General features: G+C 42.1%; 1 protein-coding gene across 1 annotated transcript in view; it reads right to left on the reverse strand.

Moving 5' to 3' along the window:
- TULP4 (tubby like protein 4) overlaps window positions 1-26,707 on the reverse strand; it is a 144,460-nt gene that overhangs the window by 50,629 nt on the left and 67,124 nt on the right. The window contains exons 2-3 of the mRNA XM_023521102.1: window positions 10,076-10,204; window positions 5,971-6,132 (exon numbers count right to left, since the gene is read on the reverse strand). Of these exons, the coding sequence (XP_023376870.1) occupies window positions 5,971-6,132; window positions 10,076-10,204 (291 nt within the window). The remainder of the gene's footprint in view (window positions 1-5,970; window positions 6,133-10,075; window positions 10,205-26,707) is intronic.

Raw genomic sequence — 26,707 nt, forward strand, 5'->3', positions numbered from 1 at the left:
ATCCATCCTGGAGAATGTTCTTTGTGCACTTGAGAAGAACATGTATTCTGCTTCTGTTGGGTGGAGTGTTCAATACATCTGTTAAGTCCATTTGGTTTACACTGTTATTAAAGTCCACTGGTCCTGCCTAGATGTCCTATCCATCTTTGAATGTGGGGTACTGAAGTCACCTACCATTACTGTATTGCTCTGCATTTCTCCCTTCGATTCTGTTAATATTTGCTTTACATATTTGGTATTTTATATATTTAGGTGCTCTAATGTTATATGCATATATATGTATAATTGTTATAGCTTCCTGATGAACTGACACTTTTACCATTACATAATGCCTTTGTCTGGTGCGACAGTTTTTGACTGAGAGTCTATTTTGTCTGGTATAAATATAGTCACCTCCGCTCTCTTTTGGCTATCATTTGCATGGAATACTTTTTTCGATCTCTTTACTTTCAGCCTACAGATGACCTTAAATCTAAAGGGTCTCTTGTAGGCAGCATATAGTTGGATCCTGTTTTTCGTTTTTAACCATTCAGCTACTGTGTATCTTTTGATTGGGGAGTTTAATTCATTTACGTTGAAGTAATTATTGATAAGAAAGGACTTACTATTGCTTTCTTGTTGATTGTTTTCTATCAGTCTCACGGTTCTTTGGCCCCTCTCTTCCTCTCTTGCTATCTTTGTGTTCCACTGATTGTTTTGTATTCACATGCTTGGATTTCTTTCTCTTTTGTGTGTCTTCTATAGGTATTTTCTTTGTGGTTACCATGCGGTTTCTTTGTGGTTACTAGAAAACAACTTAGAGTTACACATGTCTATGTTAAACTCACAAAAACTTAATTTCAGTTGCATACAAACTACTCTTACCTCTTCTCCGACATTCTGTTACTGATGTCACAATTTCTTTTTATACTGTGCATCCATTAATATAATTTTATAGTTAGTTATTCTAATACTCTTGTTTTTAACTTTTAAATTAGAATTAAAAGTGATTTACATATCACTATCACGGTAACAAAGTATTCTGTATTTATATGTTTGCCTTTCTCAGTGAATTTTTGTACTTTTATATGCTTTCGTATTATGGTTTAGCACCCTTTCATTTCAACTCAAGGGCTCCCTTTAGCATTTCGTTAAAGCTAATGAACAATCTCAATTTTTATGTATTTAGGAGTCTTTATCTCTCCATTTTCTTAAGAACAGTTTTGCTGGGTATAGCATTCTTGGTTGGCATTTTTTCCCATTCAGCACTGTGAATATATGAGCACATCCTCTCTGGATTGCAAGGTTTATAGTAAAAAATCTGCTGATAATCTTATGGGGAGGTTCTTTCGTATGAGACATTTTACTTTTTTTCTTGTGGCTTTAAAATTCTTTGTCTTTTGAAAATTGGATTACAATGTATCTCAGTGTAAATTTCTTTGAGTTCATCTTCTTTTAGAGCTGCTGGGATTCCTGGATCTGGAGATCCATTTCCTCCTCCATCTTTGAGAAGTTTTTGACTATGATTTCTTTGAATAAGCTTTCTGCCCCTTTCTCTCTCTCTTCTCCTTCTGGGACTCCCAAATGCATATATTCATCTACTTTATGGAGTCCCACAAGTCCCCTAAGCTTTCTTTACTCTATCGCACTTTTCCCTTTTTGCCACTCTGACTGGATATTCCAATGACCTGTCTTCAAATTCATTCTTTCTTTTGCTTGATCTAATCTTATGCTGAAACTCTGGGAATTTTTCATTTGTTATTGTATTCTTCAGTTGCATAATTTCTGATTGTTAAAAAATATTTTCTGTCTCTATATTGAAATTCTCACTTTGTTGATGCATTGTTCTCCTGACCTCACTGAGCATCTTTATGATTTCCACTTTGAATTCTGTCAGGTAAATCATATATCTCCATTTCATCAAAGTTATTTTCCAGAGATTGATCTTATACCTTTGTTTGGAACATATTTTCCTGTTTCTTTATATTCTTTGACTCTCTGTGTTGGTGTCTGTGTATCAGACAAAATAGCCAGCTCCTAGTCTGCATAAACTAGCCTTTCATAAAAGAAGACCCTCACCAATCAGCCTCTCCAGAGATTCTGGGGGCCTCTCAAACCATCATGCTAGTCCAAACCACTGCCACAGAGACAGGCCTCATGAAAAACCAAACCTGCCAACACCCTGATCTTGAATTTCCAGCCTCCAGAATGGTGAGAAATAAATATCTGTTGTTTAAGCCCCATAGCCTGTGGAATTCTGTTATGGAAGCCAAGAAGACTTAGAGTCCTCACATACTCTATAAACTCCAGGTATGCTCATAGGCCCTTCTTGCAATTTAATGGAAGACAAATTTTAGCCCAAAATAAAACATATCACTTAAAAAAAAATTAGCTATACATATAGATGAAATTAAGAACATGCCGTGAAAAATAATTTTGTTTTCACAAAGTCCATCCAACTTAGCAACCCTCATAGTGGGATAACATGACATTATACACCTTTTAATGTGTTTCAGTATAAAGAACAGGATGTCACCTCTAAAGTATTCTTACCAAAATTGTTTATTTTAGAGCTAACTTCCAATTTACAGAAAACACAGGTGCTAGGAGGAAAAGTTAATGGATAGTATGAGTAAACAATAAGATAAATACAAAATGTGAGACATTCGACAAGGTAGGTAGTCACAGTGAACTCATTAGAAAGGCAGTGTCATGAAAATTTTTCGAAAAGAGGAAACTCTTCTAAAGATGTAACAACCAATTGCTGTACAGGAACAAAAATGGATCCTGGTTCCAAATATCAAAAAGAGAAAAAATAAAGTCTATAAAACAAATTCTTATAATAATTAGAGAAATATAAAGATAGCCTGAATACAGATAATATCACTGATAATTTCTGAGGTGTGGTAATGTAGAATGACCTTATTCTTAGGACATGATAAGTATTTAAGGGTGATATGCCAGGATGTCTACAACTCACTTCCAAAAATAGTACTATAAAAGATGTGTGTGTGCGAAGACAGAGGTAGGGAAGGAGGGAGGGCAGGGGAAGAGGAAGAGAGCACAAATATGGCAAAATAGTAGCTGTTAAATTTAAGGAAAGTATATTCTCTCAATTTTTTTGAAACGTCTGAACACATGCATAATAAAAAGTTGGGAAAGATTATCCCAAATGTCACCTCTAAACTATCTACATCAGGATTTGAAGGGGAGAATTCATGGATGGATACCTATGAGCTCCCAAAATTCTAAGTCAAGTCACATGTATAATCATGTATGTATAATATGCACAGTTTTCCAAGGAAAGAGTTCCCAATTTCCACATGATACTCAAAGTCCATGACCCCCAAAGGGTATGTAAATCACCACTCTAGAATGAAGAAAATCCATGACAAATAAGAAAATAGCTAGACTTCAAACTCCATGCTTATAAAACAGTACTGCTTGTATTTTTAAAAGTTAACAGGAAGTGGTCTAAAGTCCCATTATGATCGGAGCTATCTCAAAATATAAGGAAGCAGCTCACCTTGGCGGCTGTTGACCTCTACACTAAGGGCACGTTGTCCAGGAGATGGGAAGAGACACGGTGGTCTCTCGCAGTCCATATCCTGAGACCTGGAGGTACTGCTTTAAACAGCAACTCCCAGAAGATGCTTGTCATGCAATGCTCAGAACATTACATTATAAACAGTAGTCTGTCTTCATATTCTTTTTTCATTAATAATTTACAAACCGAGAAAGAGCACAAAAGCATGACAGAGACGGAGGAAGCAAATATTGTTTTTCCATGTCTTGATTCGAACCTGACTGACAAGTGTGCCAAATCTCTTCTCTCAGTATTAAGTTCCTCCGAGGCCCCTCGGCATGTCTACGGCCTATTTTTTTAAAGACAGTGAGCACTTTCCTTGAAAATCCTGTTAGCCCTAAGTATAGAACTCGTAAAGGCAACCACTGGGACGGAGGTTGTGGGCCAGGAGCCCAACCACCTGCCAACGCCGCTCCCTGGTCTTGTGGGCGGGCCTAAGGAGTGAAGTCCCAGTGCCTGGCTTGGAAGCGGCCACCCATCTCCACTGCCACGCCCACGACACCACGCTGCCTGCTGCCTCAGCACCTTTTCCAGGATTCAGCACAGGGTGCCCTGGGTCTGCCTCCTCAATGGGCCCCTTGCACCTCAAAGGCAGATGCCAAGTCTTACGCACTGTGTTCCCAGCATCTCTGGGTCTGGTGCCTGTCAGGCTTCAGGTGTGCACTACGCTGGGGACACTGGCTGGAACAGCTCATCAGGGACACTGTGACATGAGCTTCATGAGTCCCATCACTCTAGGTGAGGGAAAATGTGAAGTCACGACATCCACTTAAATATTTTTAAGTGATTTCACATCTGTTCACTCATTTGGTCATTACAAAAGCCCTGGGAATTAGGCAGGAAATAATTCACTCCCTTGTCACAGAGAAAAAAACCGCAGGGAGAAGTTAAGTGCCATGCAAGGTCACTTAATGGACCGCAGGAGACTCTAGGGGCGGCAAAAACCTACAAAAATGAAGTGTTATAATACATAAATTCAAATGCTTCTTCATACAGATATGCACGTGCTGCTGGATAATTGGAAGCTTTTGGGGGAGGGCGAGGGAAGAAATTGGGAGTTAAGAATATCTTCTTATAATTCTCTTTTTATAATACTAATTTTGAGAAGAAAGAGAAAAAAAACTGGCCGTTTTTACTTGAAAATAATGGGAACATGAAACATATTGACTAGAGGAAAGCAATTCGGTAAAAAAAAGTTACTCAAAAATAAAAGTTATGGTTCCATATTATAACACTTGCTTTTACCAATACTACACTGTAATCTCGGGTATGAAATGTTTTGTCATTTTATGATTTTGCTGTACTTGGAAAAAACAAGTTTTATATATTTACGAAGGTTTTAAACTAGTCAACCCTATATTTAAAAAATGAATTACCAATATATAATTCTATTAGGTTATTATATATTACTTTATCATAAAAGTAGAACAGGCACATTAAAGATAATTTTGAAATTAGGTTTTTAAAAATGACTGAGAGGCTCATCGCCATAAAATAACAACCTGCTCATGGCATTCTGATTCATGTCCTTCCAGCTGCTCTGTGATGTGGTCCTTGTACCACATACATCGCTTCACATCCTGGCTTTTCCCCTTACCTTTACATCATGAGAGCTCTTCCAGATTATCACACCGTCTTCGTAACCACAATCTATAACTGGCTGAACTACTGTGTAATGCTTTAAGTGGTTACATCACAGTTTACTTAGCCATTCTCTTTTTGGACAAGTAGACCCTTGCCAAGTTTTACTATCATAAATAATGCTTTAATGAACAACTGTTAGTCCCTTTCTTTTAGATAAATTCCTAAAGTATATTACCAGGTCAAATTGAATGTTAATTTTTAAGACTTCTGACATAACTCTACATCCAAAGGTCTAATATACATTATTACCAGCACTGAATGAGAATGCTTATTTGATTGTACTCTCATCAGTAATCAGGAAAATCATCTGTATCGGCTTATTACACTTTTTTGCTAATAAGTGAAAATATATCCTTATTATGCTATTTTACATTCCCCCTGAGAATGAATACTTTCCTACCATATGATTACTGACTAGTTGACCTTTTTTTGTACATTATCATTATGTCCTTTATCCATTTATCAATTGGCTATGTAAATTTAAAACTAAATGTGTACAAACATGTTCTACAATTAAAACGTTAATTCATTGTTTACCATATTGGTAGGAAATATTATTTTGTTAGCATAGTATTTACTTCAAATTTTTGTTGTAATTTTTACCTGGGTATTGTCATTATTCTTTTCCTTTGTGCCTCTTTAAGAGGCTTTGAAGCCAGCTTCCCGTCCCCACCCTTCTTCCCCGTGTGACAGTATTTAATTCATTTCCTCCTCAGCTTTCATGGTTTTAATATCACACAGCCATATTCAAGAGGCATTACCTGCTGGTCATCGGGAGTCCATATGCCACATGTGATCTGACTTTCCAAGTTGATCTCAGATGACCAGTGTCTTTGTCCACTGACAGAACCGACCAGGACAAACCCATCTCGATATGAAATTAGCGCTTGAGTCCCATCGTGGCTCCACGTGAAATCACTCACCTTTGAGACACAAACACAAAAGGGGTCAACTTGTAATCTGAAAGGGAAAGCACATTTACAAAGACTAGATACGGTCATTTAAGATCGAGATGCGTTTAAAGAGAATAAAATATATTTGTGTATTATAACAATATTATACAATATAGAAGACAATATTGGAAAGCATGTGTCCATGCAGTGCTAAGTGCTTTACACACACTAACACACCTCGTAAAACCCATCTGTGAGAGGTATTATCATGTTCATTTTACAGAGAAAATAGGCACAGAGGGGATAAGTAACTTCTCGGTCGCACACAGCTGGCAAATGGCAGAGTTGAGAATAATCTTAGAGTGTGTGGCTCCGCCCACCTTGCTTCTAGCCATTGTTCTATGTCCTCACACTTACGTCCTCACACTAACAGTCTTCATCAGTGTCTCTTGGTCACTTATCAAAATAGTAAAGCTCTGTTTCTCGTCAGTCTCACTAATAATATTTCCTCGATAAAGATGAAAAAAAATTCTCACTGGAAAACACACTTGGGTGTTGAGTTTTCTCAAATGCATTTATTACATCTATTCAAATGATCATATCTTTTTTCTCTTTTAATAGTGTAGTGAATTACTTCTATGAATTTCCATTATACTGTCCTTGCATACCTAGAAGTAGCCCAACCTGGAAGTGAAGTATTGTCTTTTACACACACAGTTGAAGTTGATTTGCTAACATCTTTAAAACTTCTACATCTGTATTCATGAGTAAAAGAGACCTATGATTTCCTATTTTGTAATGTCTCTGTCTGGATTTCTCAGGGTTATGTTGACCTCTCAGATGAATTTTTTCCCACTACCTGGAAGAATCTGTATAAACTGGGATGACCTGTTGCTTGAAACTTTGGTAGAACAGGCTTGTGAAACTGTCTGGCTCTGTATTGTTTTATGGGAAGATTTTAAACCACTGTTTCAATTTATGTCATAGTTGTGGCACCAGTCAAGCTTTCAAGCTTTTTATTTCTTCTTGAGTCAATTCTATTAAAATTTTTTTTAGGAATTTTTCCAGTTCAGGTAAGTTTTCAAAATTATTGTCAAGTAATTGTTGGCTGTATTATTATCCTTTTAAAATTCAACTTTACTGAAGTATAATTTGCATACAATAATGAAAGCTTCCCTCGGCAGTCAACTTCCTACCCTCACTCTTGGTCCGAGGTAACCAGTGACTTGATGTCTGTCACTCGTTGCTTGTCCCAGAATTTCACATGAATAGAATCATATAGTATGTTTACTTTTGTGCATGGCTGCTTTTACTCAGTATAATGGTTGTGAGAGTATTTTGATATTTTGTATGCATTCCTTTTTATAGATGAGTAATATTTCATTGTATAAATACACGATTTATTTATCGACCCAAATTGCTGGACACTTAGGTTGTTTCTAGTAGTTGGCTATTATAAAATTGCTATAAACATTCACGTGCAAGACCTTCTGTACATGGCTGCCTTCCTTCTGAGTAAATACTCAGGACTGGAATCAGTTGCTGGGTCATATGGTAAGCGTATATTTAACTGAGTAAGAAATGACCAAACTGTTTTCCGAAGCAGTTATACCATTGTCCACTCCCACGAGCAGGATATGCGAGCACTAAGAGGTCCACATCCTACCAGCACTTGGTGGTGTCGGCCTTTTCTGTTTTAGCTATTCTAGCAGATATGTAGTAATGTGACCTGGTGCTTTTAATTTGCATCTCTCCCATGACTAGTATGTTGAGCATGATTTCACGTGCTTATTGATCATCTGCACGTCATCTTTTGGGACAGCTATGCTCAAATCCTTTACCTATTCATATACATGTATTCATAGTCACCTATTCATATGTATCGAGAAGTCAGCCTTCTTATTGTTCTAAAAACTCTAGATACAATCCTTTATCAGATACGTGTGCTGCAAATAATTTCTTCCACTCTGTGACTTGCCATTTCATTTTCTTAATGGTATCTTTCAAAGAGTGAAAGTCTTACATTTTGAGGAAGTCCAGTATCAATTCTTTTCTGTTACAGTTCATGCGTCTTGTGTCTAATCCATGGAATTTTTACCTGACCCAGCATTGAAAATCTAAGGTTTCCAGAAGTTTAGCTTTGACATTTATGTCTATGATTCACTTAGGGTTAATTTTTAGACACAAACCTGGTTCAAATTCTGGCTTTCACACCTATGAACTTTCTTGGGCAAGTTACCAAACCTCCCTGACCTGCTTTTTATCCCATTAACTGAGAATATCATCTTCCGAACAGGATTCCTGTATCTTCAGAGAGATAACAGACGGAAAAGCCAAGCACTGAGTCACATCCCCAGCTCCCCTTCACCTTCTTTCTCTGAGTGGCTTTAAACACCTCTTGCCACGCAACTGAAGACATGTCTCACCTGACCACTATGCGTTTCTGAAGAAAAGAGTTCACGCTTGGTGGACAGGAGAATTTCAGCACTTTAGAGACCCTAAATGGTAAACTCAGAGAAGTCTCTACTTTACAGAAAGCCAGGGAGAGCTGCTGCCTCGAGACGGAAGCCAGTCTTTGGTGATGACATCATGGCGACTATTTCCGGGCAGGCGGGCGGGCACCGTGCTCGGGGGCTCTGAGGTATTCGCACCTCGTAATTCCACAGACATTATGACAACATGTGGAGACAACTGCTGTGTGCAGACAGTGCTATAAGCACTTTCCATATTTGAAGATGAGCAAACTGAGGCACAGAGAAGCATGCCCCATTAAGAAGCCAGACAGTGAGATTCTTGGCCTGTGTGGCCTGACTCCAGAGCTCCCAGGGGCCATGAGCTTCTCAAGGTCGTGGAGACTCCCACACCTGCAGCTCTATTTAGGAGGCTAATCAGTAGTCAGAGGGCAGGGTCCACCTCTTCCTTTCTCATTCTATGGAGGTACACACACAGGAAACGGATGAGACCTTTTCAGAGTCAGTCAACATTTATGCTGCCCCCAAAATAAATAACTCACAAAGAAAGAAAATTCTGTTTTTACCCAGAGGTAGCTCTGTCTTCTGTGGTGACATCTCACAAAGATCCTTGGTCTGCTAATAATATCTCCATTCCTTGCAATTTCATGTCACTTCACTGTCTGTATCTTTCAAACTTGGGGAGCTCAGAGCTTATTTCAGCAACAGATGGGAGAGGAGAGGGTGAGATCCTTTCCTTAGAAATGTATAGAGGCAGCCGCGGGCAAATCATCCTTGGAAAGTAAAACGGTCTAAGAAACCCCTCATCGGTAAAGGTCTCAAGGACTGGGTTCTGAAGCCACAGCTCTGTTAAACCCCTGGGATGGGACACGTGTCCTTAAGCCCGGGAGCAGAGATGCTCCAAGCAGCGCCCCCTCAGGCAGGAGGAAGAGCAGAGCTGGCCCACGAGCCGGAAGAACGGGTGAGCTCAGCTCAGCGGGGCGTCCCAGGAGCATCTGTTTTCCTGGGAGTGGAGACAGGTTTGTACCGGAAAGGAAGAGCTGGGGAGGTGACAACAGGGGGCCATGCTAACTGAAACCTGACAGAAGAAAGTGTCAAAAACTCTGCATGGTGAGTAGGTTGAGAGAAACAGCCACGTGGAGTCCCCGTGTGCGACACAGCGAAAGCCTGCGACACAGGGAAAATACCTTTTGAAAGGGAGCGAGAAAGGGATGTGCCAGAAGCACTTCAGAGGATCCAAATTTAACAAGCAATCACAACACTGAATGATAAAAAATGATTCCACAGATTTAATTAAAGCTTAAAACTCGGAGAGTTCTCGCAACAGCAGCACAGTCGAAGAGAAGGGAGTGTGATCTTTCTCTTTTTATCTAGTGATACACTCACGAGGAAAGACAAGCAGGGTTCTGGTTTCACTTATTTCTACTCCCCCTACTGGGGAGTCTTCATTTGCCCGGAACACGCGGTCTGCGTTGTCTCCGGCAGACTTTCCGCCCACTCACCTGAGCCCCTCGGTCGTTGACCAGTTCCACGGACCATCTTCCCTCGTACTGAATCCACACGAATATCCCTCCGTCCGCGTCACACGTGGCCAGCTTCTGGTATGGCTCGTTCCATCTCACCAGCACGACCTGAACACAGCCAAGAAGATATTTACCGCAGGGAATAAGCCAGTGGGCTAGGCTTATGCCTACAAAGAGATCAAACTTCAGAACCAAACGGAAGGCATGGTCAAGGAAAATACCAGCGGAGGGAGTGGGGATTAGTGGGGCGCGGTGGCCAGAGCACGGCCCACACATGGCAGCGTCACAGGGAACCAGACTCACAAGCAGAGGACATCTGAGCAAATGGTAAACCGTAACGTGAAAATGCCACTGCTATATACACAGAGAAAGCCCCGAGCCCATCTGTACCCTGCCTTGCCTCTCACGAGTGCAAGGATCTCTCATCTGACAGTCCTGTACGCTGGGAAAACAAATTTCACAGAATCTGCTGTGTATTTGAATCAGGGTGTTATTTATTTAACACAGAAAAAGGAAAAGGCGGGGACTATTTATTTCGTTTTCCTCCCAAAGTGAAATTTTCTATCTCTTTTCTAGACTCTTTATTTCCAAATAGTTCAGTATCTAAACATGGCCAACTTGGAAAACAAACACTTAAAATATCTAAGATGTTTAGACTTTATCACAGAGGACAAAGAAATTATAAGTTTCAAAATGTGTGACTACAAAAGCAATTTTTTTTCCAATTTTATTTATTTGTTTGTTTGTTTGTTTTCATCTTTTATGTCTGGCTTTTTTTTTTTAATTTAATTTTTTAATTTTTTTTTTTCAAAAGCAATTTTTAAATGTGAAAAAAATCTGAACCAGATAATCACTTTCGCCTTTTTCAACTATGACTCCCTCATCTAACAGGTGGACCCCCTAGTAGGTGGCTTGGGATGAGGTAAATGCCCGAGGACTGTCGTCACAGCGTCCAGTAAACCTGTAAGGACGCAGGGCTTGAAGTGATCCCGGGAACTACAAAACCAGCACCCCATGTTGGCTGTGCTGAATGTCCCCTGAGTTGGTGGTTAGTGGAATTCGTTCTTTCAGTGGGTCATTCGGGTTGTCCTGATTGGTTCATGCTGTGTGGTCCTGTGACTATTACGGAGTTGGAGGGGACCGGGCCCCGCTCTTGGTAAAATGTGAACCAAGAGCCAGGACATCCACAGATACGTGGACATATACGGATGTGTACCTGTCAAGCCAGGACTGTCATCAACCAGCAAGAGCACACCTTCAATTTTCGAGGACTGGAATCCCGTCTTTTCCTAGGACTTCATGACTCATAAACCAATAACCCTTGTGAACATGTGGCAGCTTTGTAAATGGTCTCCATATCCTAACTTTGACACCTGACCCTTGAACAACACGGGAACTAGGGACACTGACGCCCTGTACAGTCAAAAATCTGCCTATAACTTCTGACTCCCCCAAAACTTAACTACAGCCGTCCCTCAGTATCCATGGTGGGTCGGTTTCAGGACCCCCGTGAAAATGAAAACCCACAGATGCTCAAGTCCCTATAAGAAATGGCACAGATCAATCAATGCATACAGTCCGCCCTTCACATCCATGGCCGGTTGAGTTAATGGATGCAAAACCAGGGGATACAGAAGGCTGACTGTATAGTTATTGAAAAAATCCACATATAAGTGGACCTATGCAGTTCAAATCCATCTTGTTCAAGGGTCCGCTGTATTCTAAAATAGCAAGCGGGGCCAATGACAAATTTTAAGGACCTCCAAAATGCCAAGACCTATCCTTAAGCCCATTTGTGTCCGAAACATAGACCAATGCAGATGCCCTGTCCTTTCTCAGAGTTGTACCATGGGTACGTCTGATTTTAGGTTTTTATGTTTGTTTTCAAGGCGCCAGAGGGGGAGCAGCCCCCAGCCTTGGTCTGCCACGCTTGGTGGCATTACCATTAGTTTTAAGATGCATAATAGAATCTGCAAATTTTCCTAGAGGAAATTATGACCCACTTAAAATGTAAGTATACTGTAAATCTTTTTTAAAACTCTGCACACATCAAAGAGAGCTGTGAGGTTGCAATCCTGAGATATGGCAATCATGAGTCAAATAAGTCTAACCTATTTTGATGGCTCCCACGCCAAAGGCAACTCCCACAGATCCGGACACAGACCATTCCCAGCAGCCCCATCCAGCTCTGTCCCTCTGCTGAGACCTCCTGCCTCACTGTCACAGACCTGCAGGTGCAGCGCTGACACCTCCCACTGGAACTACCAGTGAACGTGCACTGTCCCAAGCCGCGCTGCCTGAGGAAGGGACAGAGGCACGCTCATCTTTGAATTCTGACACTCCGTAATTTTAAATGTATTGTGCCAAAAGGTAACGTATAATTAGAAGTTATGATCATTATTCAGTTACATCTGAACTATAAAATGTTATTGAAACTATTTCAAGCAGGTTATTTTCAACTCCCAAAGGCATTTTAATAACTGCTAATGGTGATGCCTGCCTATGACAGATTAGTAGGTGTTAAGGACAGACATTATGACATCTTTGTCCCCATAGAGTTCAGTTCACTAAACGGACATAATCTAGTGCTCCCTCTGCAGTCAGAGAGGACCCTCGACACCGGTGGATGGGGGTGAGGAACTAGTCCAGATTTTTTTTTTAAGTCTTGGTTTTTAAATTCTCTATTTAAATTACTGATCTAATTTTTTAAAACAGTAAAATCAATACTACGATGAAAGTCTTTAAATGCATGTAATATATCATAAAATTTAAAATTTCCAAATGGTCAATAAAAGCCAACTTCATCACCTTCTTTCAGACCAGTTATGGTTTGGCCCAAGCACTGCAATCTGCAAAAGTGCACGTGGCTACAATTTGGTCCCTAAAGCCCGCAATCACTAATGAACTCAGAATGGCTGCCACAGGACGGAACATGACCAATGGCACAGTGAACATCCATCTACTATGCCCTTCCTTATAAAACAGTATTTGATGACAAGGTGTCTTATTTGGGGGCGCAGAGGTCAGTCACATTTTCTAAACTTTCACCATTTTTCTTTAACATCCACTGCCAGGTATGGCTGCGTATTTAGTTCACATCAATAATCAAGCCCCATTCTCCATGAAAGCTGCCGGCAGAGTCACAGCATGACACGAACGTGAAAGGGCAGAGGCAAGAAGCATTTTACCGTTATTTCAAACGTTAAAGATGTCTTGGTCTTGAGAGAACATGGTGGCAGTTGTTGGATAAACAGAAAGTTCAGACTCAATCTCTTCTTTCGTGATTCCTGATCAGTTGAGATGCAGCACTATAGGGAAGCGCAGTCCCCACTCCCACACTTCTTTGCTGTGAGTTCTAACACGTACAACTGAATAGGTGGGTAGCTCCCCAAAATTAGAGAAAGAAACCTTTCCAACGATTCTCAGTTTAAAAATAAAGTCAAGCCGCCAGTGCTGTCACCCTGGATTAGCAGTCTCATTTCCTCCCTGTCTGCAGCTCGGAGCTGCTGCCTTATCTCGCAGCGGCTTATTTCCTGTTCTCCGAGTCCTTCCAGACTGCCTGGCGATGCTGGGACATGCCAGAGTGCTGAGGAATTACCAAGCAGCCGGCCAGCTGGGTTCTCAGTCGCCCAGATTATGTGGCAGGGTGCTAAGCATCTGTGCAGGCATTCTAAGGCAGGACTTTCCTTCCCTTTTAAAGAAAAAAGGGGCTCGGGTTTACACTGGGCACAAAAGAACCTCAGCATTTAGGGTGTTAGCTGAAGTGCATGTTTTACTATAAAGACAGAGGATAAGCTAAGCTTTGACCTGGGTCTTTGATTATTCAAAAAAAAAAGCTAGCCTGTTACCCTTTTCTAACGTTTCACAGTTATCGTTATCAATAAATATTTATTGAGGACTATTAAAAGTACAGAAATCTACACTAAAAATATAGGGCAGGTCTGCTGGAAGTTGAACGGGCTGTATTCTAATGCCCTAAATACGTCACTTCACTCCTGGCACCTAGAACTATTTTTGGGAGAATAAAACAGTCAGTTAACCCAACTCAAGGATGGTGCAAAAGATGAACTCTTTTCAGGCAAGAACTCTTCAAATGATGTTGATATATATGAATATCATTTATATTTTATAAAAAGCTATAGGAACCCACCTCATTAAACAACCAGTATCACCGATATTCAGGAATACTTCCCTCAACCTAAATGTAACTCAAATGAATGCTAAATACCAATAGATCAAGTAATAAATCCCTGCAAACAACTATTACCACTCAGTTCTTCCTATTCTGTAATTTATTAAGTGAAACAGCAATAATTCAACTGCACGAGGAAAACAAGGATGGGGGCCAGCCTAATTTTAGATACATTTAGTCATTTAAACAAAGAGCCAAGAGCATCTTAAAGTAGAGGCTGGAAGAACTTCAGTGCGAACAGCGGTTTCCAGACAGTGCCCGCCAGCAGGAAGGGCCTACGAAGCGGCGGGACTGGGCTCTGGACCCGGGTCCTGCCCTGCCCTCGGCACTCCCAGCAGCAGTGGCTGCGGGCAACCTGCTGACCCGCTTGGTGCCCCGTCCCCGTCTGCCGGTGGGGTGACGGCAGTGCATCCCACTAGACTCATCGTGAGGGGCGTGGGAAAGGGCCTTACAGTGCCAGGCACACGGCACATGTTCGGTCGGTGAGAGCTCCGAAATGCTTATTCGTGACCTAGAACTGCCAGGACGTGAGGCCAGTCCAGCACGGCGTTTGCGTGTGTGGTTTCCTCCTCTGCAAAATAAGATAAATGGTTCGAAAGTTTGTCCCTCTTTCCAGACCCACCTCCTGCCACTTGCACCCCATTCATCCAACTCTGTACCTTAAAAATCGACCCCCCCCCATAGTTCCTGCCACCCTCTGCCTGGAACACTCATCTGTCCCCTGGCACCTGGTGATGAAGGCTTCCCTGACAGTCCATTACCACGGCAGGCTCTTTCCAGTTGTGGCACATGCGCTCAGGCCCTGCACTGACTCCCCCAAATGTCTGTGTCCCTCACCAGCCCGACTTTTCCACTCTTCTGTTCCCAGGCCCAGCACTATGCCAGGCACAGAGCAGGCATACCCCACGGGCCTTTCTAAACTGAACGGTTCGTGAAGGGACAATTAACCACATCTCTGGAGAACTATTCTCTCTCTATGGTAAGATGTTAGAATTGGTTCGAAAGAGGTTATTTTGGGGGGTGGGGAGGGGTGGTAACAGCTTTACTGAGACAGAATTCACATTCACCCATTGAAAGGGCATAATTCAATGGTTTGTAGGCTGCCTGTTCACAGAGCTCTGCAACCATCACATAACTCTTAGAACACCTTCGTCAATCCCCAACATTCCCTTGAACCCTAGGCAATCTCTAATCTTTCTGTCTCTATGGATTTGCCTTTTCTGTGTATTTCACATAAATGAAATCACACAATATGTGGCCTTTTGTGCCTGGCTTCTTTCACTCAGCATGCTTTCAAGACTTATCCACATAGTGTGTATCAGTATCAGTACTTCCTTCCTTTATGTGGGCAAATAACGTTCCATCGTACGGATGCACCACATTTGGTTAATACATTCAGTTGATAAACATCTGGGTTGTTTCCTTCTTCTGGCTATTATAAATATCACTGCTATGAACATTTGTGTACAAGTTTTTGTGTGACATGACATGGGTTTTCATTTTCTTGGGTATATGCCTATGGGTAGAGTTTCTGGGTCGAATGGTAATTCCATGTTTAACTTTTTAAGGGGCTGCCGGATTGTTTTCCAAAGTGACTGCGCCAATTCACATTCCTAGCAGCAATGTATGAAGGTTCCAATTTCTCTACATCCTCACCAGCACTTGCTATCATGTCTTTTTGATTCTATCCACCCTAGTGGGTGTGAAGTGGTTTTGATTTCCCTGACGGCTAATGGTGCTGAGTATCTTTTCAAGTGTTGCTTTTTTTTTTTTTTTGGCATTTGTTTATCTTTTTTGTAGAAATGTCTATTTGGGCCTTTTACCCCCATTTTTTACTATTGAGTCCTACGAGTGTCTCTTCTTGAGCCCTCTGGAATGCTGACTATATTTGGGGAAAACTTTAGCTTTTATTTCCACATAATCCAACTTGTTTCTCATTTAAATGTTCGCAAATTCAGTCCTCATTCACTCATTCTATTCAGATGGTTGATAAGAACTTCTGGAAGGAAATGGTCCAGAGACAAGAAAGGAATTCGGAAATCTAAGGTCTATGGCCAGAGCCCTGGACCCCAGGGACCACGGAGCCTCCAACAGCTTCTGAACCCGGACGTGCTGGGGGGTAACCTTCCTAGTCCCAGCCTCTGCAGGGCACAGAAACTACAGCTGTGCACCCTTTCCTGATGTTTTCTAAAGCTTCTTACCGAATAGTTTATATTATCAGGCAAGGCTGAGTTAGGAAAAAAGCACTCTACCAAGTCTTCTGACATGATTGCAAAATTACCATTCTTCGCCTTCCTATCTGCTAAGTGGCAGCAGGAGTCTCTCACCACAGCAAAATATAAAATGTTCTGAATAACTACGTTAGAAATACAGTCTGTAGGAAACTCAACAGTTAATAGCTTCATCTCCTGACCATTTAGAGCCACAGTATTGTGCACAGCTCAAAATCCAGTGAGATAATACTCCCTGTGATTCCGACTTCCACCCTCTTCCATTCTATCTCAGAAGCCATCTTCTGAATAAAAATTTTACTGTAAAGTATTTTCAATCACAAACACTATTCATTGAGGTCACAACGCACCTTACCGTGATAAAGCGTGTTTTTCCATCATCACTTCCCACCTACGCTTAGATAAATGCTCGTGGTGTAGACAGCAGTTACTGGCCTTAGCCAGCTTAGAGGTGACTCAATTCACCCGGCTGAAGTGGCATCTGTCAGGTTTCTTCGCTGCCAAGTGACCCCTCCTTCCCCCTTTCCACACTGCACCCTGGAGGGCAGGTACCGAGAACAGCCCACACCTAAGGAGCGGACACTATGCCCACCTCCGGGGGGGCAGGAGGATCTACACACATCGCTTGTAACTCCCCGGCCAGTGCTGTTCGCCCGTCCTCCTCCGTTTATGTACCTGTTTTATGAGTATGGACACGTGGGTATTTACGTCATAGTTTGGGGTAGAACCCAATACTACTTCAGTTATTTTGTTGTTCAAGTTGTTCCAACTTTGGCCACTGGGAGCTCTTTCAGCTGGCTCCTGGTGTCCCTTTGACACACACCCCCTCCCCCGCCACCACCACACACACACATTCACTGTATTTCTTTTGTAGCACTATCTTAATTTCCGACACTATGAGATGCTCCAGATTCATCATGTATGTTTCCTGCTCTAGTCCTTGAATCAGACATTTCTCTATAGAGTCCTGATTCTTTTCAAAGGAAAATGGTATGAAAAACCAAGATATGGGTGCTAGATCCAAAAAACCAAGATCTAGGAGTGTTCACTGCTACTAGGGTGGGTACACATAGCTTTTGATAGAAAATAAACAGCATTGTTCTAAGATGAGCCTGAGACATCTTGTTATGCCAGAAGGCAAGGCAGATACCAAAAGGCCTCCAGAAGCAAATAGAAGGGGCTTCCACTGACCAAGGGTGGGACAATTGGAGCATCAAAAAGAATTAGTGCAAAGCACTGAGATGAATATGCTAAAATTCATGTGTGCCAATATCCATGAGTTCACGATGATCCTAAAAAAATGAAACCTTCACTATTAACCTTTGAAGAATGGCATAGAACGTATGACTCTAAAAACTGGTAAGCAAAGGGGAAAAAAGAAAGGCCACATTTGTCCAGCCATTATTTACAAACAGTACCATATAACGATCAAATAATTGATGCGGCAGTTTCTCTTGGTATAAGTACTCCAGTTACTAAAAGAAGGAGGAATGACAAAATTAAAATATCAACATTTTGCAATTACTAATGTAACAATGGCTCTAGGCAAAGGTTTTCAATGTCTGCTAAAATCATTTGGTGAAAGGCTGCAGGACTGTAGTATGAACGGATCAAACTGATGAGCCCTAACTAACTGATCAATTTTAACATCACAAAAAGAGACAGACGATCAGATATACCTCCTGACAGAAGTGCACAATGCTAACCATTAAAGAGTACCAAAACAATACCAAAAAAATCAAGCGTGGAGTCTCTAGATCCAAAAACTAGTGTACAAAAATTATAGAAGACAGAAAAACATATTATATAACATCCTGGGGATAAAATTAGGAAAATCCATTTTTCCTATAGACGTTCTCATGTTCTGGGTTTTCCTAATGCAAGGAAAACAATAAAGAAGACAAGGAACCTACAGATTGAATGCTTAAAAGACACATCAAGCTAATGTAATGCACGTAGTGGACTGGTTTGGCTCTGACTCTTAGAACTTAAAAATAAAAACAACCCATTTTCCCATTTTGTTCTAAAAGGTGGATGTGAACAAATCCTTCACCAAAGATATACAGATAAAAAAAAGAACGTGAAAAGATGCTCAACATCATCAGACATTAGGAAATGCTAATAAAAGCACAGTGAGACAACTCTATGCCTGTTAGAACAGCGAACACTACCATGTGGGAATACCTGGCACCTGTGAATTCAAGTCCCAGCTTTTCTTAGTTAATCCTTGTACTCCTGATATAAACAAAGGAAATATAGTACCTGTTCCCCTGGTGTAAATTTCATAAGTATCAAGTCAGGTCCAATAGTGTCTTCTAATAGGAAGGCTAAAGATCTTGACATCGAACACCGTGATACGCTTTATACACGAGGATATTAAGGGAATTCTATCTGAGCTTCAGCTTATAGTTCGGTTAGTATCCACGCGTAAGATAATGTGTCAGGCAGAGCATCTCAAAGAGGGACAGGAGGACATGTCGGAATCTAAGACTTGAGGGCAGAGTGGGAAGGACATATGGGATTTGAAAAAGTATATTAAGTATAATTGCTTGATTTGCTTTTTAAAAACTTGTTATTGAAATATAATACACATACTTCAATAAATTTTTAGCCATTTCCTTTGAAATTTCAAACGATATTAAAGGAAAATGTAACAGTTTTATCAAAAACAGAAATGAGTTTTAAGAACCACTGGCTACCATATACTCGATGTTTCTTGTAAAACATGATTTACACACATATTCGAAAAGCTCAAAACAGTGTTATGTGCACCAATTTCAATTAAAACACTGTGTTACTATTTCTTTTTACTTATATTTATTTCTCCCCCCCCCAAATCCATAATTGTGAAACAATTCCATTGCATACCTTGGCATTAATTTCTCAGAAATACATTTCCGTTTGGCAAGACAGACAAAGAATATGTTGTGAAAAATGGACTCACTGCTTGACTTGAAAAAGTAAGGGGAAGGAAGAGAGGCGAAGGCGCCCGCCCGCCGTTTCCGCGGCAGGGAGAGCGCTCCACTCCCGCGGGCCTCGGTTTCCTCATCCAGTGCAGCGCGGGGAGCAGCGCTCCTCTTGTCTGCGCCCCCCAACTCGTTCCCCCAACACCGCGCCGTGCGGAGACGTCACTCTCACACCCACTTCTGCCCACCCACTACTGAAGGGTTCCAGGACCAGGAAGGATATTTCCGAGTCTAGAAAGGGATTCTCTGAAAACGAAGCAAACAAGAGAACTTTGGTGCCAGTACATCTCTAAATAAACCAAGAGTAGAATCAAGTAACCTCAAAATAGAAAATAAAGTATTCTGAGTAAGAAGCACTAAGCTCATAAATAATTAGCAAATGATACTCCCCCCTTTGCATTTTGATTAGATTCTAATTTGCAGTGAGGAACCCAACTCAAACTAAGAGGTATATAGTGTTAGTTTAAGCCAAGAAATATGTTAGCTTCCACACGATAATGCGTACGTTTTATTTATTCTTGAATTTAAAATCTCTTCCTTGTCTCTAAAATAAATATAGAAAATCATAAACTGTTAAGCCACCATATTCCTGGGGTTTCAAGACTTTCAAAGTCATCATATTTATGATTCAAAATGTCCCATTCTAACACAAGGGAGCTAACCTCCTACACCTGTAAAGAAACAGACTACAAAAGGATCCGATTCTCAAAAGGACCCCATGGCCTGGACCCTGGAGCAGGCACTATCACCTTCGCTCTATGGAAGAGGAACAGAGGTTCAGAGAGGTTACCTGGCACCAAGTACCCAAACGGCAAGAGGCAGAGTAGGGGCCAGGAACCAGGAACTTCCGATCCCAGTCCAGTGTGATCTCCTACTTAAAAAATGAAGTATCAAATCATCATCTGATGATCCTATTGTTCATGCTGAGAAAACTACTGTATTTGTGGGAAATGCTCACATTTTTTAAATTAAAATTTTCTAGTCTATAACTTTTGACTGTCTAAAATGAACTATGAAAAATATTCTGAGAAAACCAGAAAAAAAATCTTGGCACAGAATTAGGAGACAAAAGGACAGATTATAAGCAGCCCGACGTTTACTATGAAAGAGGACTTTCTGTCGAGGAGTGCTGCCTATCCATAGAGGTGCTGTCTCCCAAAGGAGCCCGGAACGCTGGGAAGGCTTAGGGCAGAGGCCTGACAGCCCACTGATCTAACTAGGGAGCTGACTGAATCAGAACCAGAGGACTTCCTATCACCACCCAACTCTAAAGACTACAAATTGAAATGAAACGTGCTCTCAACATCAGTGATGTTATGGCCTTAAAAAAATGATCTTTTATTTCTTGAGCATCGACCTACTGCTAAACCTCCACCAAAATTGCTAAAAGGAAATCCAATTATTGACATAGTTAACTTGGCTATTCTGATGAAAAATTTGCTTTAAATATTACAATAATCTTGTCGACCAGATGTGTGCTTTCATCATTTACATTTAATCTACTGTATTTATTTTCTAGATGCTCCTCTTCAGTTCTCAGGGCAGTTAAGATCGGAGGGTTCTCGGCATCCTGCTCTGTAAAATCCCTAAGTTGGCCTACACAGTTTCCAAGGATCCTTCTGGTTTTAATATTTTGATACGTTGGATTCTATCTCGTTAAATGCTAAGCAAATACAACATGCCCATTCCTAAGTGCAATATCCTACAGCACAAATATTCGCCGCCCAAGATAATAATCTACCTCGAGGATCATGGCATACCATATTTCCCATTCCTGTTGAATGAACCTATGTGACAACTGTTCTTTCAATACACGACTTTTATTGCATCTTTAAAATATCACAAATAACTCTGAGGAATCAGCCGACATCTGTAGCCGGACAACTTAGATCTTATTCATCGGCCTGCTGAACTGTTCATTTTTCAGAAACATAGATACCATCCCAAAATTTTCTGATATCCTTGTTTTTAACTGTTGTGGCTTGTTGCATCGAAGCAGCTGAATTTGATACATGCCCAATGTTGTTTCCTTCAAGAATGAACTCATCTTTCTGGGTGAGACATGGAACAAACAACACCTGACCTCATCTAAACCCTGCAGATGTGTTTCTCGCCTAAGAAATTTCAGATTTCAACAAGAGAGCCATCGTCCTGAATAACGACGCCGACGGGGAAGTGAGCGTACAGGGACCTCACCCTGAAACGGAAGCCGGGGGAACGCCCTTGACCATGCTCTGGGCACGGCTGCAGACGGTGCGAGCAGTAGCCTGTTCCTTTCGACTTCCCCACCATTTGTCAACCCGAGCCTCTTCTTTTTCTCTCCAGGGAGACTGAGGTCTACACTGCCACGAGTGAAGTCCCTCTGTGGGTGCCCCAGGGCCCTTCACCATAGCAGAGTGACAGTCCGACCGCCGAGAGTGGTCTTCACCCTCACAGCAGAGGCAGCAAAGAGCATATGACACCTTAATCCAAATAAAGATGCAGGCACCCTCCTCTAACAGCCCAGTGCCTCGCACACCCGTCTGAGATTCCATTCCCGCCATCGCCTTTGCACACACTCACGCCTGGCTTCAAATGATTTCATGTTTCCGCATTTTGTACTTAACCTAGAACACAAGCTCCTGGGCAACGGGAGCACCTTCTGCCCCCTCCTTTCCCCACATCACGAGCCTCTGGTGCTGGGGAAGAGAGCGCCTCAAAACAGCTCCTATTAACGACCAGGACCCCCTTAAAGACACTGTCGGGAGCTCTCCGTCCACGACGCACAGACTGATCGTCAGGAGAGTCCCTGGGCAGTTTTCCTAGAGGTCTGTCTCAGCCGGAGAGCTCGCTCCTCGGGGCTCTGAGAACTGGCACAGCCTCAGACGAGGGACCCTAAGGGAGAGCTGCCCAGCCCCCTCATGGGCAGTGGCGTGAAGGCACGGGCCAGCTGCTGCTGCCTGCTCAGTCCAGGGACGCGGGGGTGACAGGGCACATGCAGAGGACTACCTTCAATCCGCAAGCTGCAGCGAGCTGACCTCCCACAGGAAGCTTTTCCTGCCCTGGTACCCTGTGCCCCTGCTCCCCACCCCACTTCTGCTACCCCCAACTCAGCCGTGTCCCCCGCCACCTTTGGCATCTCTGGTGCCCGGCACCGCCCTGTCCCAAGGGTAACGCTCAGTCGTTGTTTGAACAGACTGAGGCGGCCAGAGGAAGTGGGGTGAGGGAGTGGGGCACGGGGCGGGGGAGGATGGTGGGGGGGATTGGTTTTTCTTTTATTCAGTTGGCAGCTCAGCATTGACCACAGTTACTGTTTCAAATTTATTTTGCTTGCAAAAATTGAAGAACGAACGAATGTCTGTGAGAAAAGGAAAATGAACACGGTGTATTCTGTACAGAAAAATCAATCATATTAAAATTAACTGAACTTTCATTCCCAGTTAAAAGTGGGAGACTTTGGCATTTTAAAATTATCGTTGGCGTATCCTTGACACCTTAAAAACACTGTAGGTTTGTGGCTGCATGTCAGTTTTTTTAAAAACATAGTTATTAGGACGATAATGCCATATGGAAGGTCTGGATCTTCTGAGGGTGGTCAACTCAGAACTAGATTTTAGGTGATCTTTGTGCTTCTGAAGCTCAAAGCAGCCAAAGAACTTTATTTAACTTGTCCTCATAGTATCCATGGGAGCCTTCGCAACTTTCTCATCAGTCAGGGAGCATTTTGCATATAGGACAACAAACACAAAAGTTTGATCTACACCTTTCCATGACTTATCTGTGGAGCTACCACTCAGATTTGGGCCCCTAAAAATTTATCCAGAGTACCCACTGCTTTTGAAGGATTCATTTCGACCACATTAAGATATAGATTCAGACACTTTTACAAAAACAGAATGCTTGCCCAGAATTATAACATCAAATATATCTAAAAAAAAAAAAGAAATGAAGGAACGGAGCGAGGAGGTTCTAGGGCAACTCCACGTCCAGCAGTTAGAAGACAGCACTGGAGTGAAGTAAGCGAGGATGCACGCCGCACGCTGAGGGCGAGTCCTGCGCAGCTGACCGACCGCCTGCTGAATGCAGCCTCGGCCCGCGGCCCCACTCCACAGCGGTCCCCCGGCGCGCCTGCGCAGGAGAGGGGCCCAGCACGGCTCTGTCCTTGCCGCCCCACCACTGAGCATTTACTTTTTACTTCTCGGCTGTGGGGCACTTCGCACTTAGGACCCAGGGCACGGTCAGCAGATAAAAGGAGCAACAGTGCAGCCACACACACTCACTACGCTTTAGGCAGTGCTTGCTCGTCGCCAGGGAAAAGCGGTCACCCTGGAACTACCTGCAGCTTTCCTCACTCAAGGGGCCTTCCTGAGACCTTGTTTTCCGCTTGCTTCAGTGCACAACCGACAACGCCATACTGCCCCATCAATGGTTCCCTGTTAAGAAATGACACGTCATCATTCTTTTCAAGTTATACAACACACAGAAGTACACAATAAAATAAATACAGACTATGAGAGAGAAAACCTCGGCTGCGCTTCTTATCAAGTTCAATTATGATTCTTTCATACTTTGAAAGGCTAGAAAAGAAATTCTGCATTAGCGAAACTATTAGCAGGATGATTTAAAGTCACTTTTAACATCACAATTATTTACTAAAGTACTGGACTGGCTAGACTACAGAATTAACAAATGACACTGGGCTACACCCCAATTAAAACAGAGGAGCCTGAGGTACTTCTTACATTTATGGAGCATTTATCCAATGCCAGACACCATGCTGGAGCCAGAGAGACAGCTAAGCCCAGCACTTGGCTCACACACCCAGAAGCGCTCACCAGGTGTCAGGCAGATAAGTAATTACAGGAAGATGAGCTCAGCCTGATGCTAGGAATGCAGGCCCAGAGCTCCGAGCTCCTGAGCAGTGCAGAGAGAACGCGAAGGGAGGGTCCTGAGTCACATGCCTCTGCACTGACTCAGGAAGGCATGTTCGGATGTCCCCACACACCCACAGGCAGGGAGCTTCAGCACTCCCTGCTGACACGCTAATTACCTAGAATTCCTTGAACAGGCAAGCGACTGACTGCCCTGCTGCCCAGCACTTCCTCTTGGAGTGAAAACTGGAGGGAGCTTGTTAACAGCTACAAACAGAAAATTATGATACACGTTCCCTAACGTATTTAGCACTCAGGACTACCTCGCTCAAAATATTTCTTAGTGTTCACTTTCCTGCGTGCAGTTGATCCTTAATGCACCCTGCACAGTCGAAAATCCGTCTCTGACTTTTGACACCCCCAAAACTTAACTACTAATAGCTTGCCGATAACATAAAGAGTCAATTAACACATATTTTGTATGTCATATATATATTATACTGTATTCTTACAATAAAGCTAGAGAAAATGTTGTTAAGAAAATTTTAAGGAAGAGAAAATGCATTTGCAGTATTCACTGACAAAACTCCACATATGCGTGGACCCGTGCAGTTCAAACCCGTGTTGTTTCAGCCGTTTACGTGGTTCTGCAAATAACTTAACACTGGCTCTTGGTCAACAACTTAAATACACCTTGAAGTCTTTCATGACCTAAGTTCAATTTTAACAACTCTGTATTTGCATTTAGTTATATATCACTACTTAGTAAAGCTCAACTTTTTTCCACTTTGCAGAAGGATCCATTATCCCACACACTTCTGCGTCCTGCTGACAGATACAAATATAACATTCCTTTTGAAGGGTATTATCAAAGGCAGCTTGGATGGTCAAAGGATTCGGCAACCTCTAAACTATAAAAACAGGAGTCAATTCTATCCCATCATGAGTACTGTTAATCAAAACTGGGACCCACGACTTGCCAGCCATGTGACTCTGGGCGAATTACATAACCTCCTCGAGCTTCAGCTTCCTCATGTGTGAAGCAGCGGGAACCAGCACCTGACTGACAGGACTATGCAGAGTAAAACCACTACGAAGAATTATCACTCATTCTAGACTTTTCATTGCTGGGTTCTCCACACGTATCATCCCATTTAATTCTCATGTGAACCCCATGGGGTAACTAGGATCATCCTTAGGGAACAGATGCCGGAACTGAAGCTTAGAACTGTCTACCAATTTGCTCCAAATCTCTCAGCAAGGGGGTCTCAGAGCCAGAGATGACTGGGTCGGACCCCAAAGTCCATCTTATACCACACACAAAACTTAACTCAAAATGGATTAGCGTCTCGAATGGAATATCTGAAACTGTAACACTCCTAGAAGAAAACATAGGCAAGTAAGGTCCCTGACATCAGTCTTGATGATGATTTTTTTAGATCCGACTCCAAAAGCAAAGGCAACGAAAGCAAAACTAAACAAGTGGGACTGCGCCAAACTGAAGAGCTTCTGCACAGCAATGGAAACCACTAAGAAAATGAAAAGACAACCTATTAATGGGAGAAATAACTGCGACTCATATATCTGATAAGGGGTTAAAATCCAAAATGCATAAACAACTCATACAACTCAACAGCAAAAAAGTAACTTCCTGTTAATAAACAGTCATGGCGATGCATGTACAGCATGGCGACCACAGATAACAATACTGTACTGCATGTCTGAAAGTCGCTGAGAGAGGAGTCTGAAATGTCCTTGTCAAAGGAAAATACATTTTTTATATGGTAACAGATGTCAACTAGGCTTAGTGTGTTGATTGTTTCACAATATATTTACATTGTGAATCATTATGTTGTACAGCTGACGCTACCATGTTATATGTCAACTGTACCTCAATAAAAAATACCTTTACATTAATTCACTTCAGTAAATTTAAAAAGGTTGATAGATAAAATTCTTTAATTTGATGCTATCAAAATGATAATTCTCAGTAAATCGATAACAGTTAAATTTAATGTTTATTCGTAAGCATTGTACCTCGTTAAATGTGATTTTCACTATATAATTCTGAGGCGACCAGACTGTTAAGCAGTGACCACAGAATGTTCGCTCCTGCTCTTGCGTGTTGGCATCTGAAAAGCCCAGCTGAAGGACCCAAGTGTCATGGGTGACCAGCAAGCCGGAGACAGAGGACAAACACTCCTGACTCCTTTTGGATTGTCCTTTCACCCAAACTCACATGCCACTGAGGAGCTCTGAGCTCAGTGCAGGGTTCTGAGACCCGGCTCTGAGGTCAGACAAATGTGCGTGGATGCTGGCTGCAGCACACTCACCGTGGCCTTGAGGAAGACCCGTCCACAGACAGATTGTGA

The sequence above is a fragment of the Pteropus vampyrus genome, unplaced genomic scaffold, assembly GCF_000151845.1.
Source record: "Pteropus vampyrus isolate Shadow unplaced genomic scaffold, Pvam_2.0 Scaffold292, whole genome shotgun sequence".
Taxonomy (NCBI): Eukaryota; Metazoa; Chordata; class Mammalia; order Chiroptera; family Pteropodidae; genus Pteropus; species Pteropus vampyrus.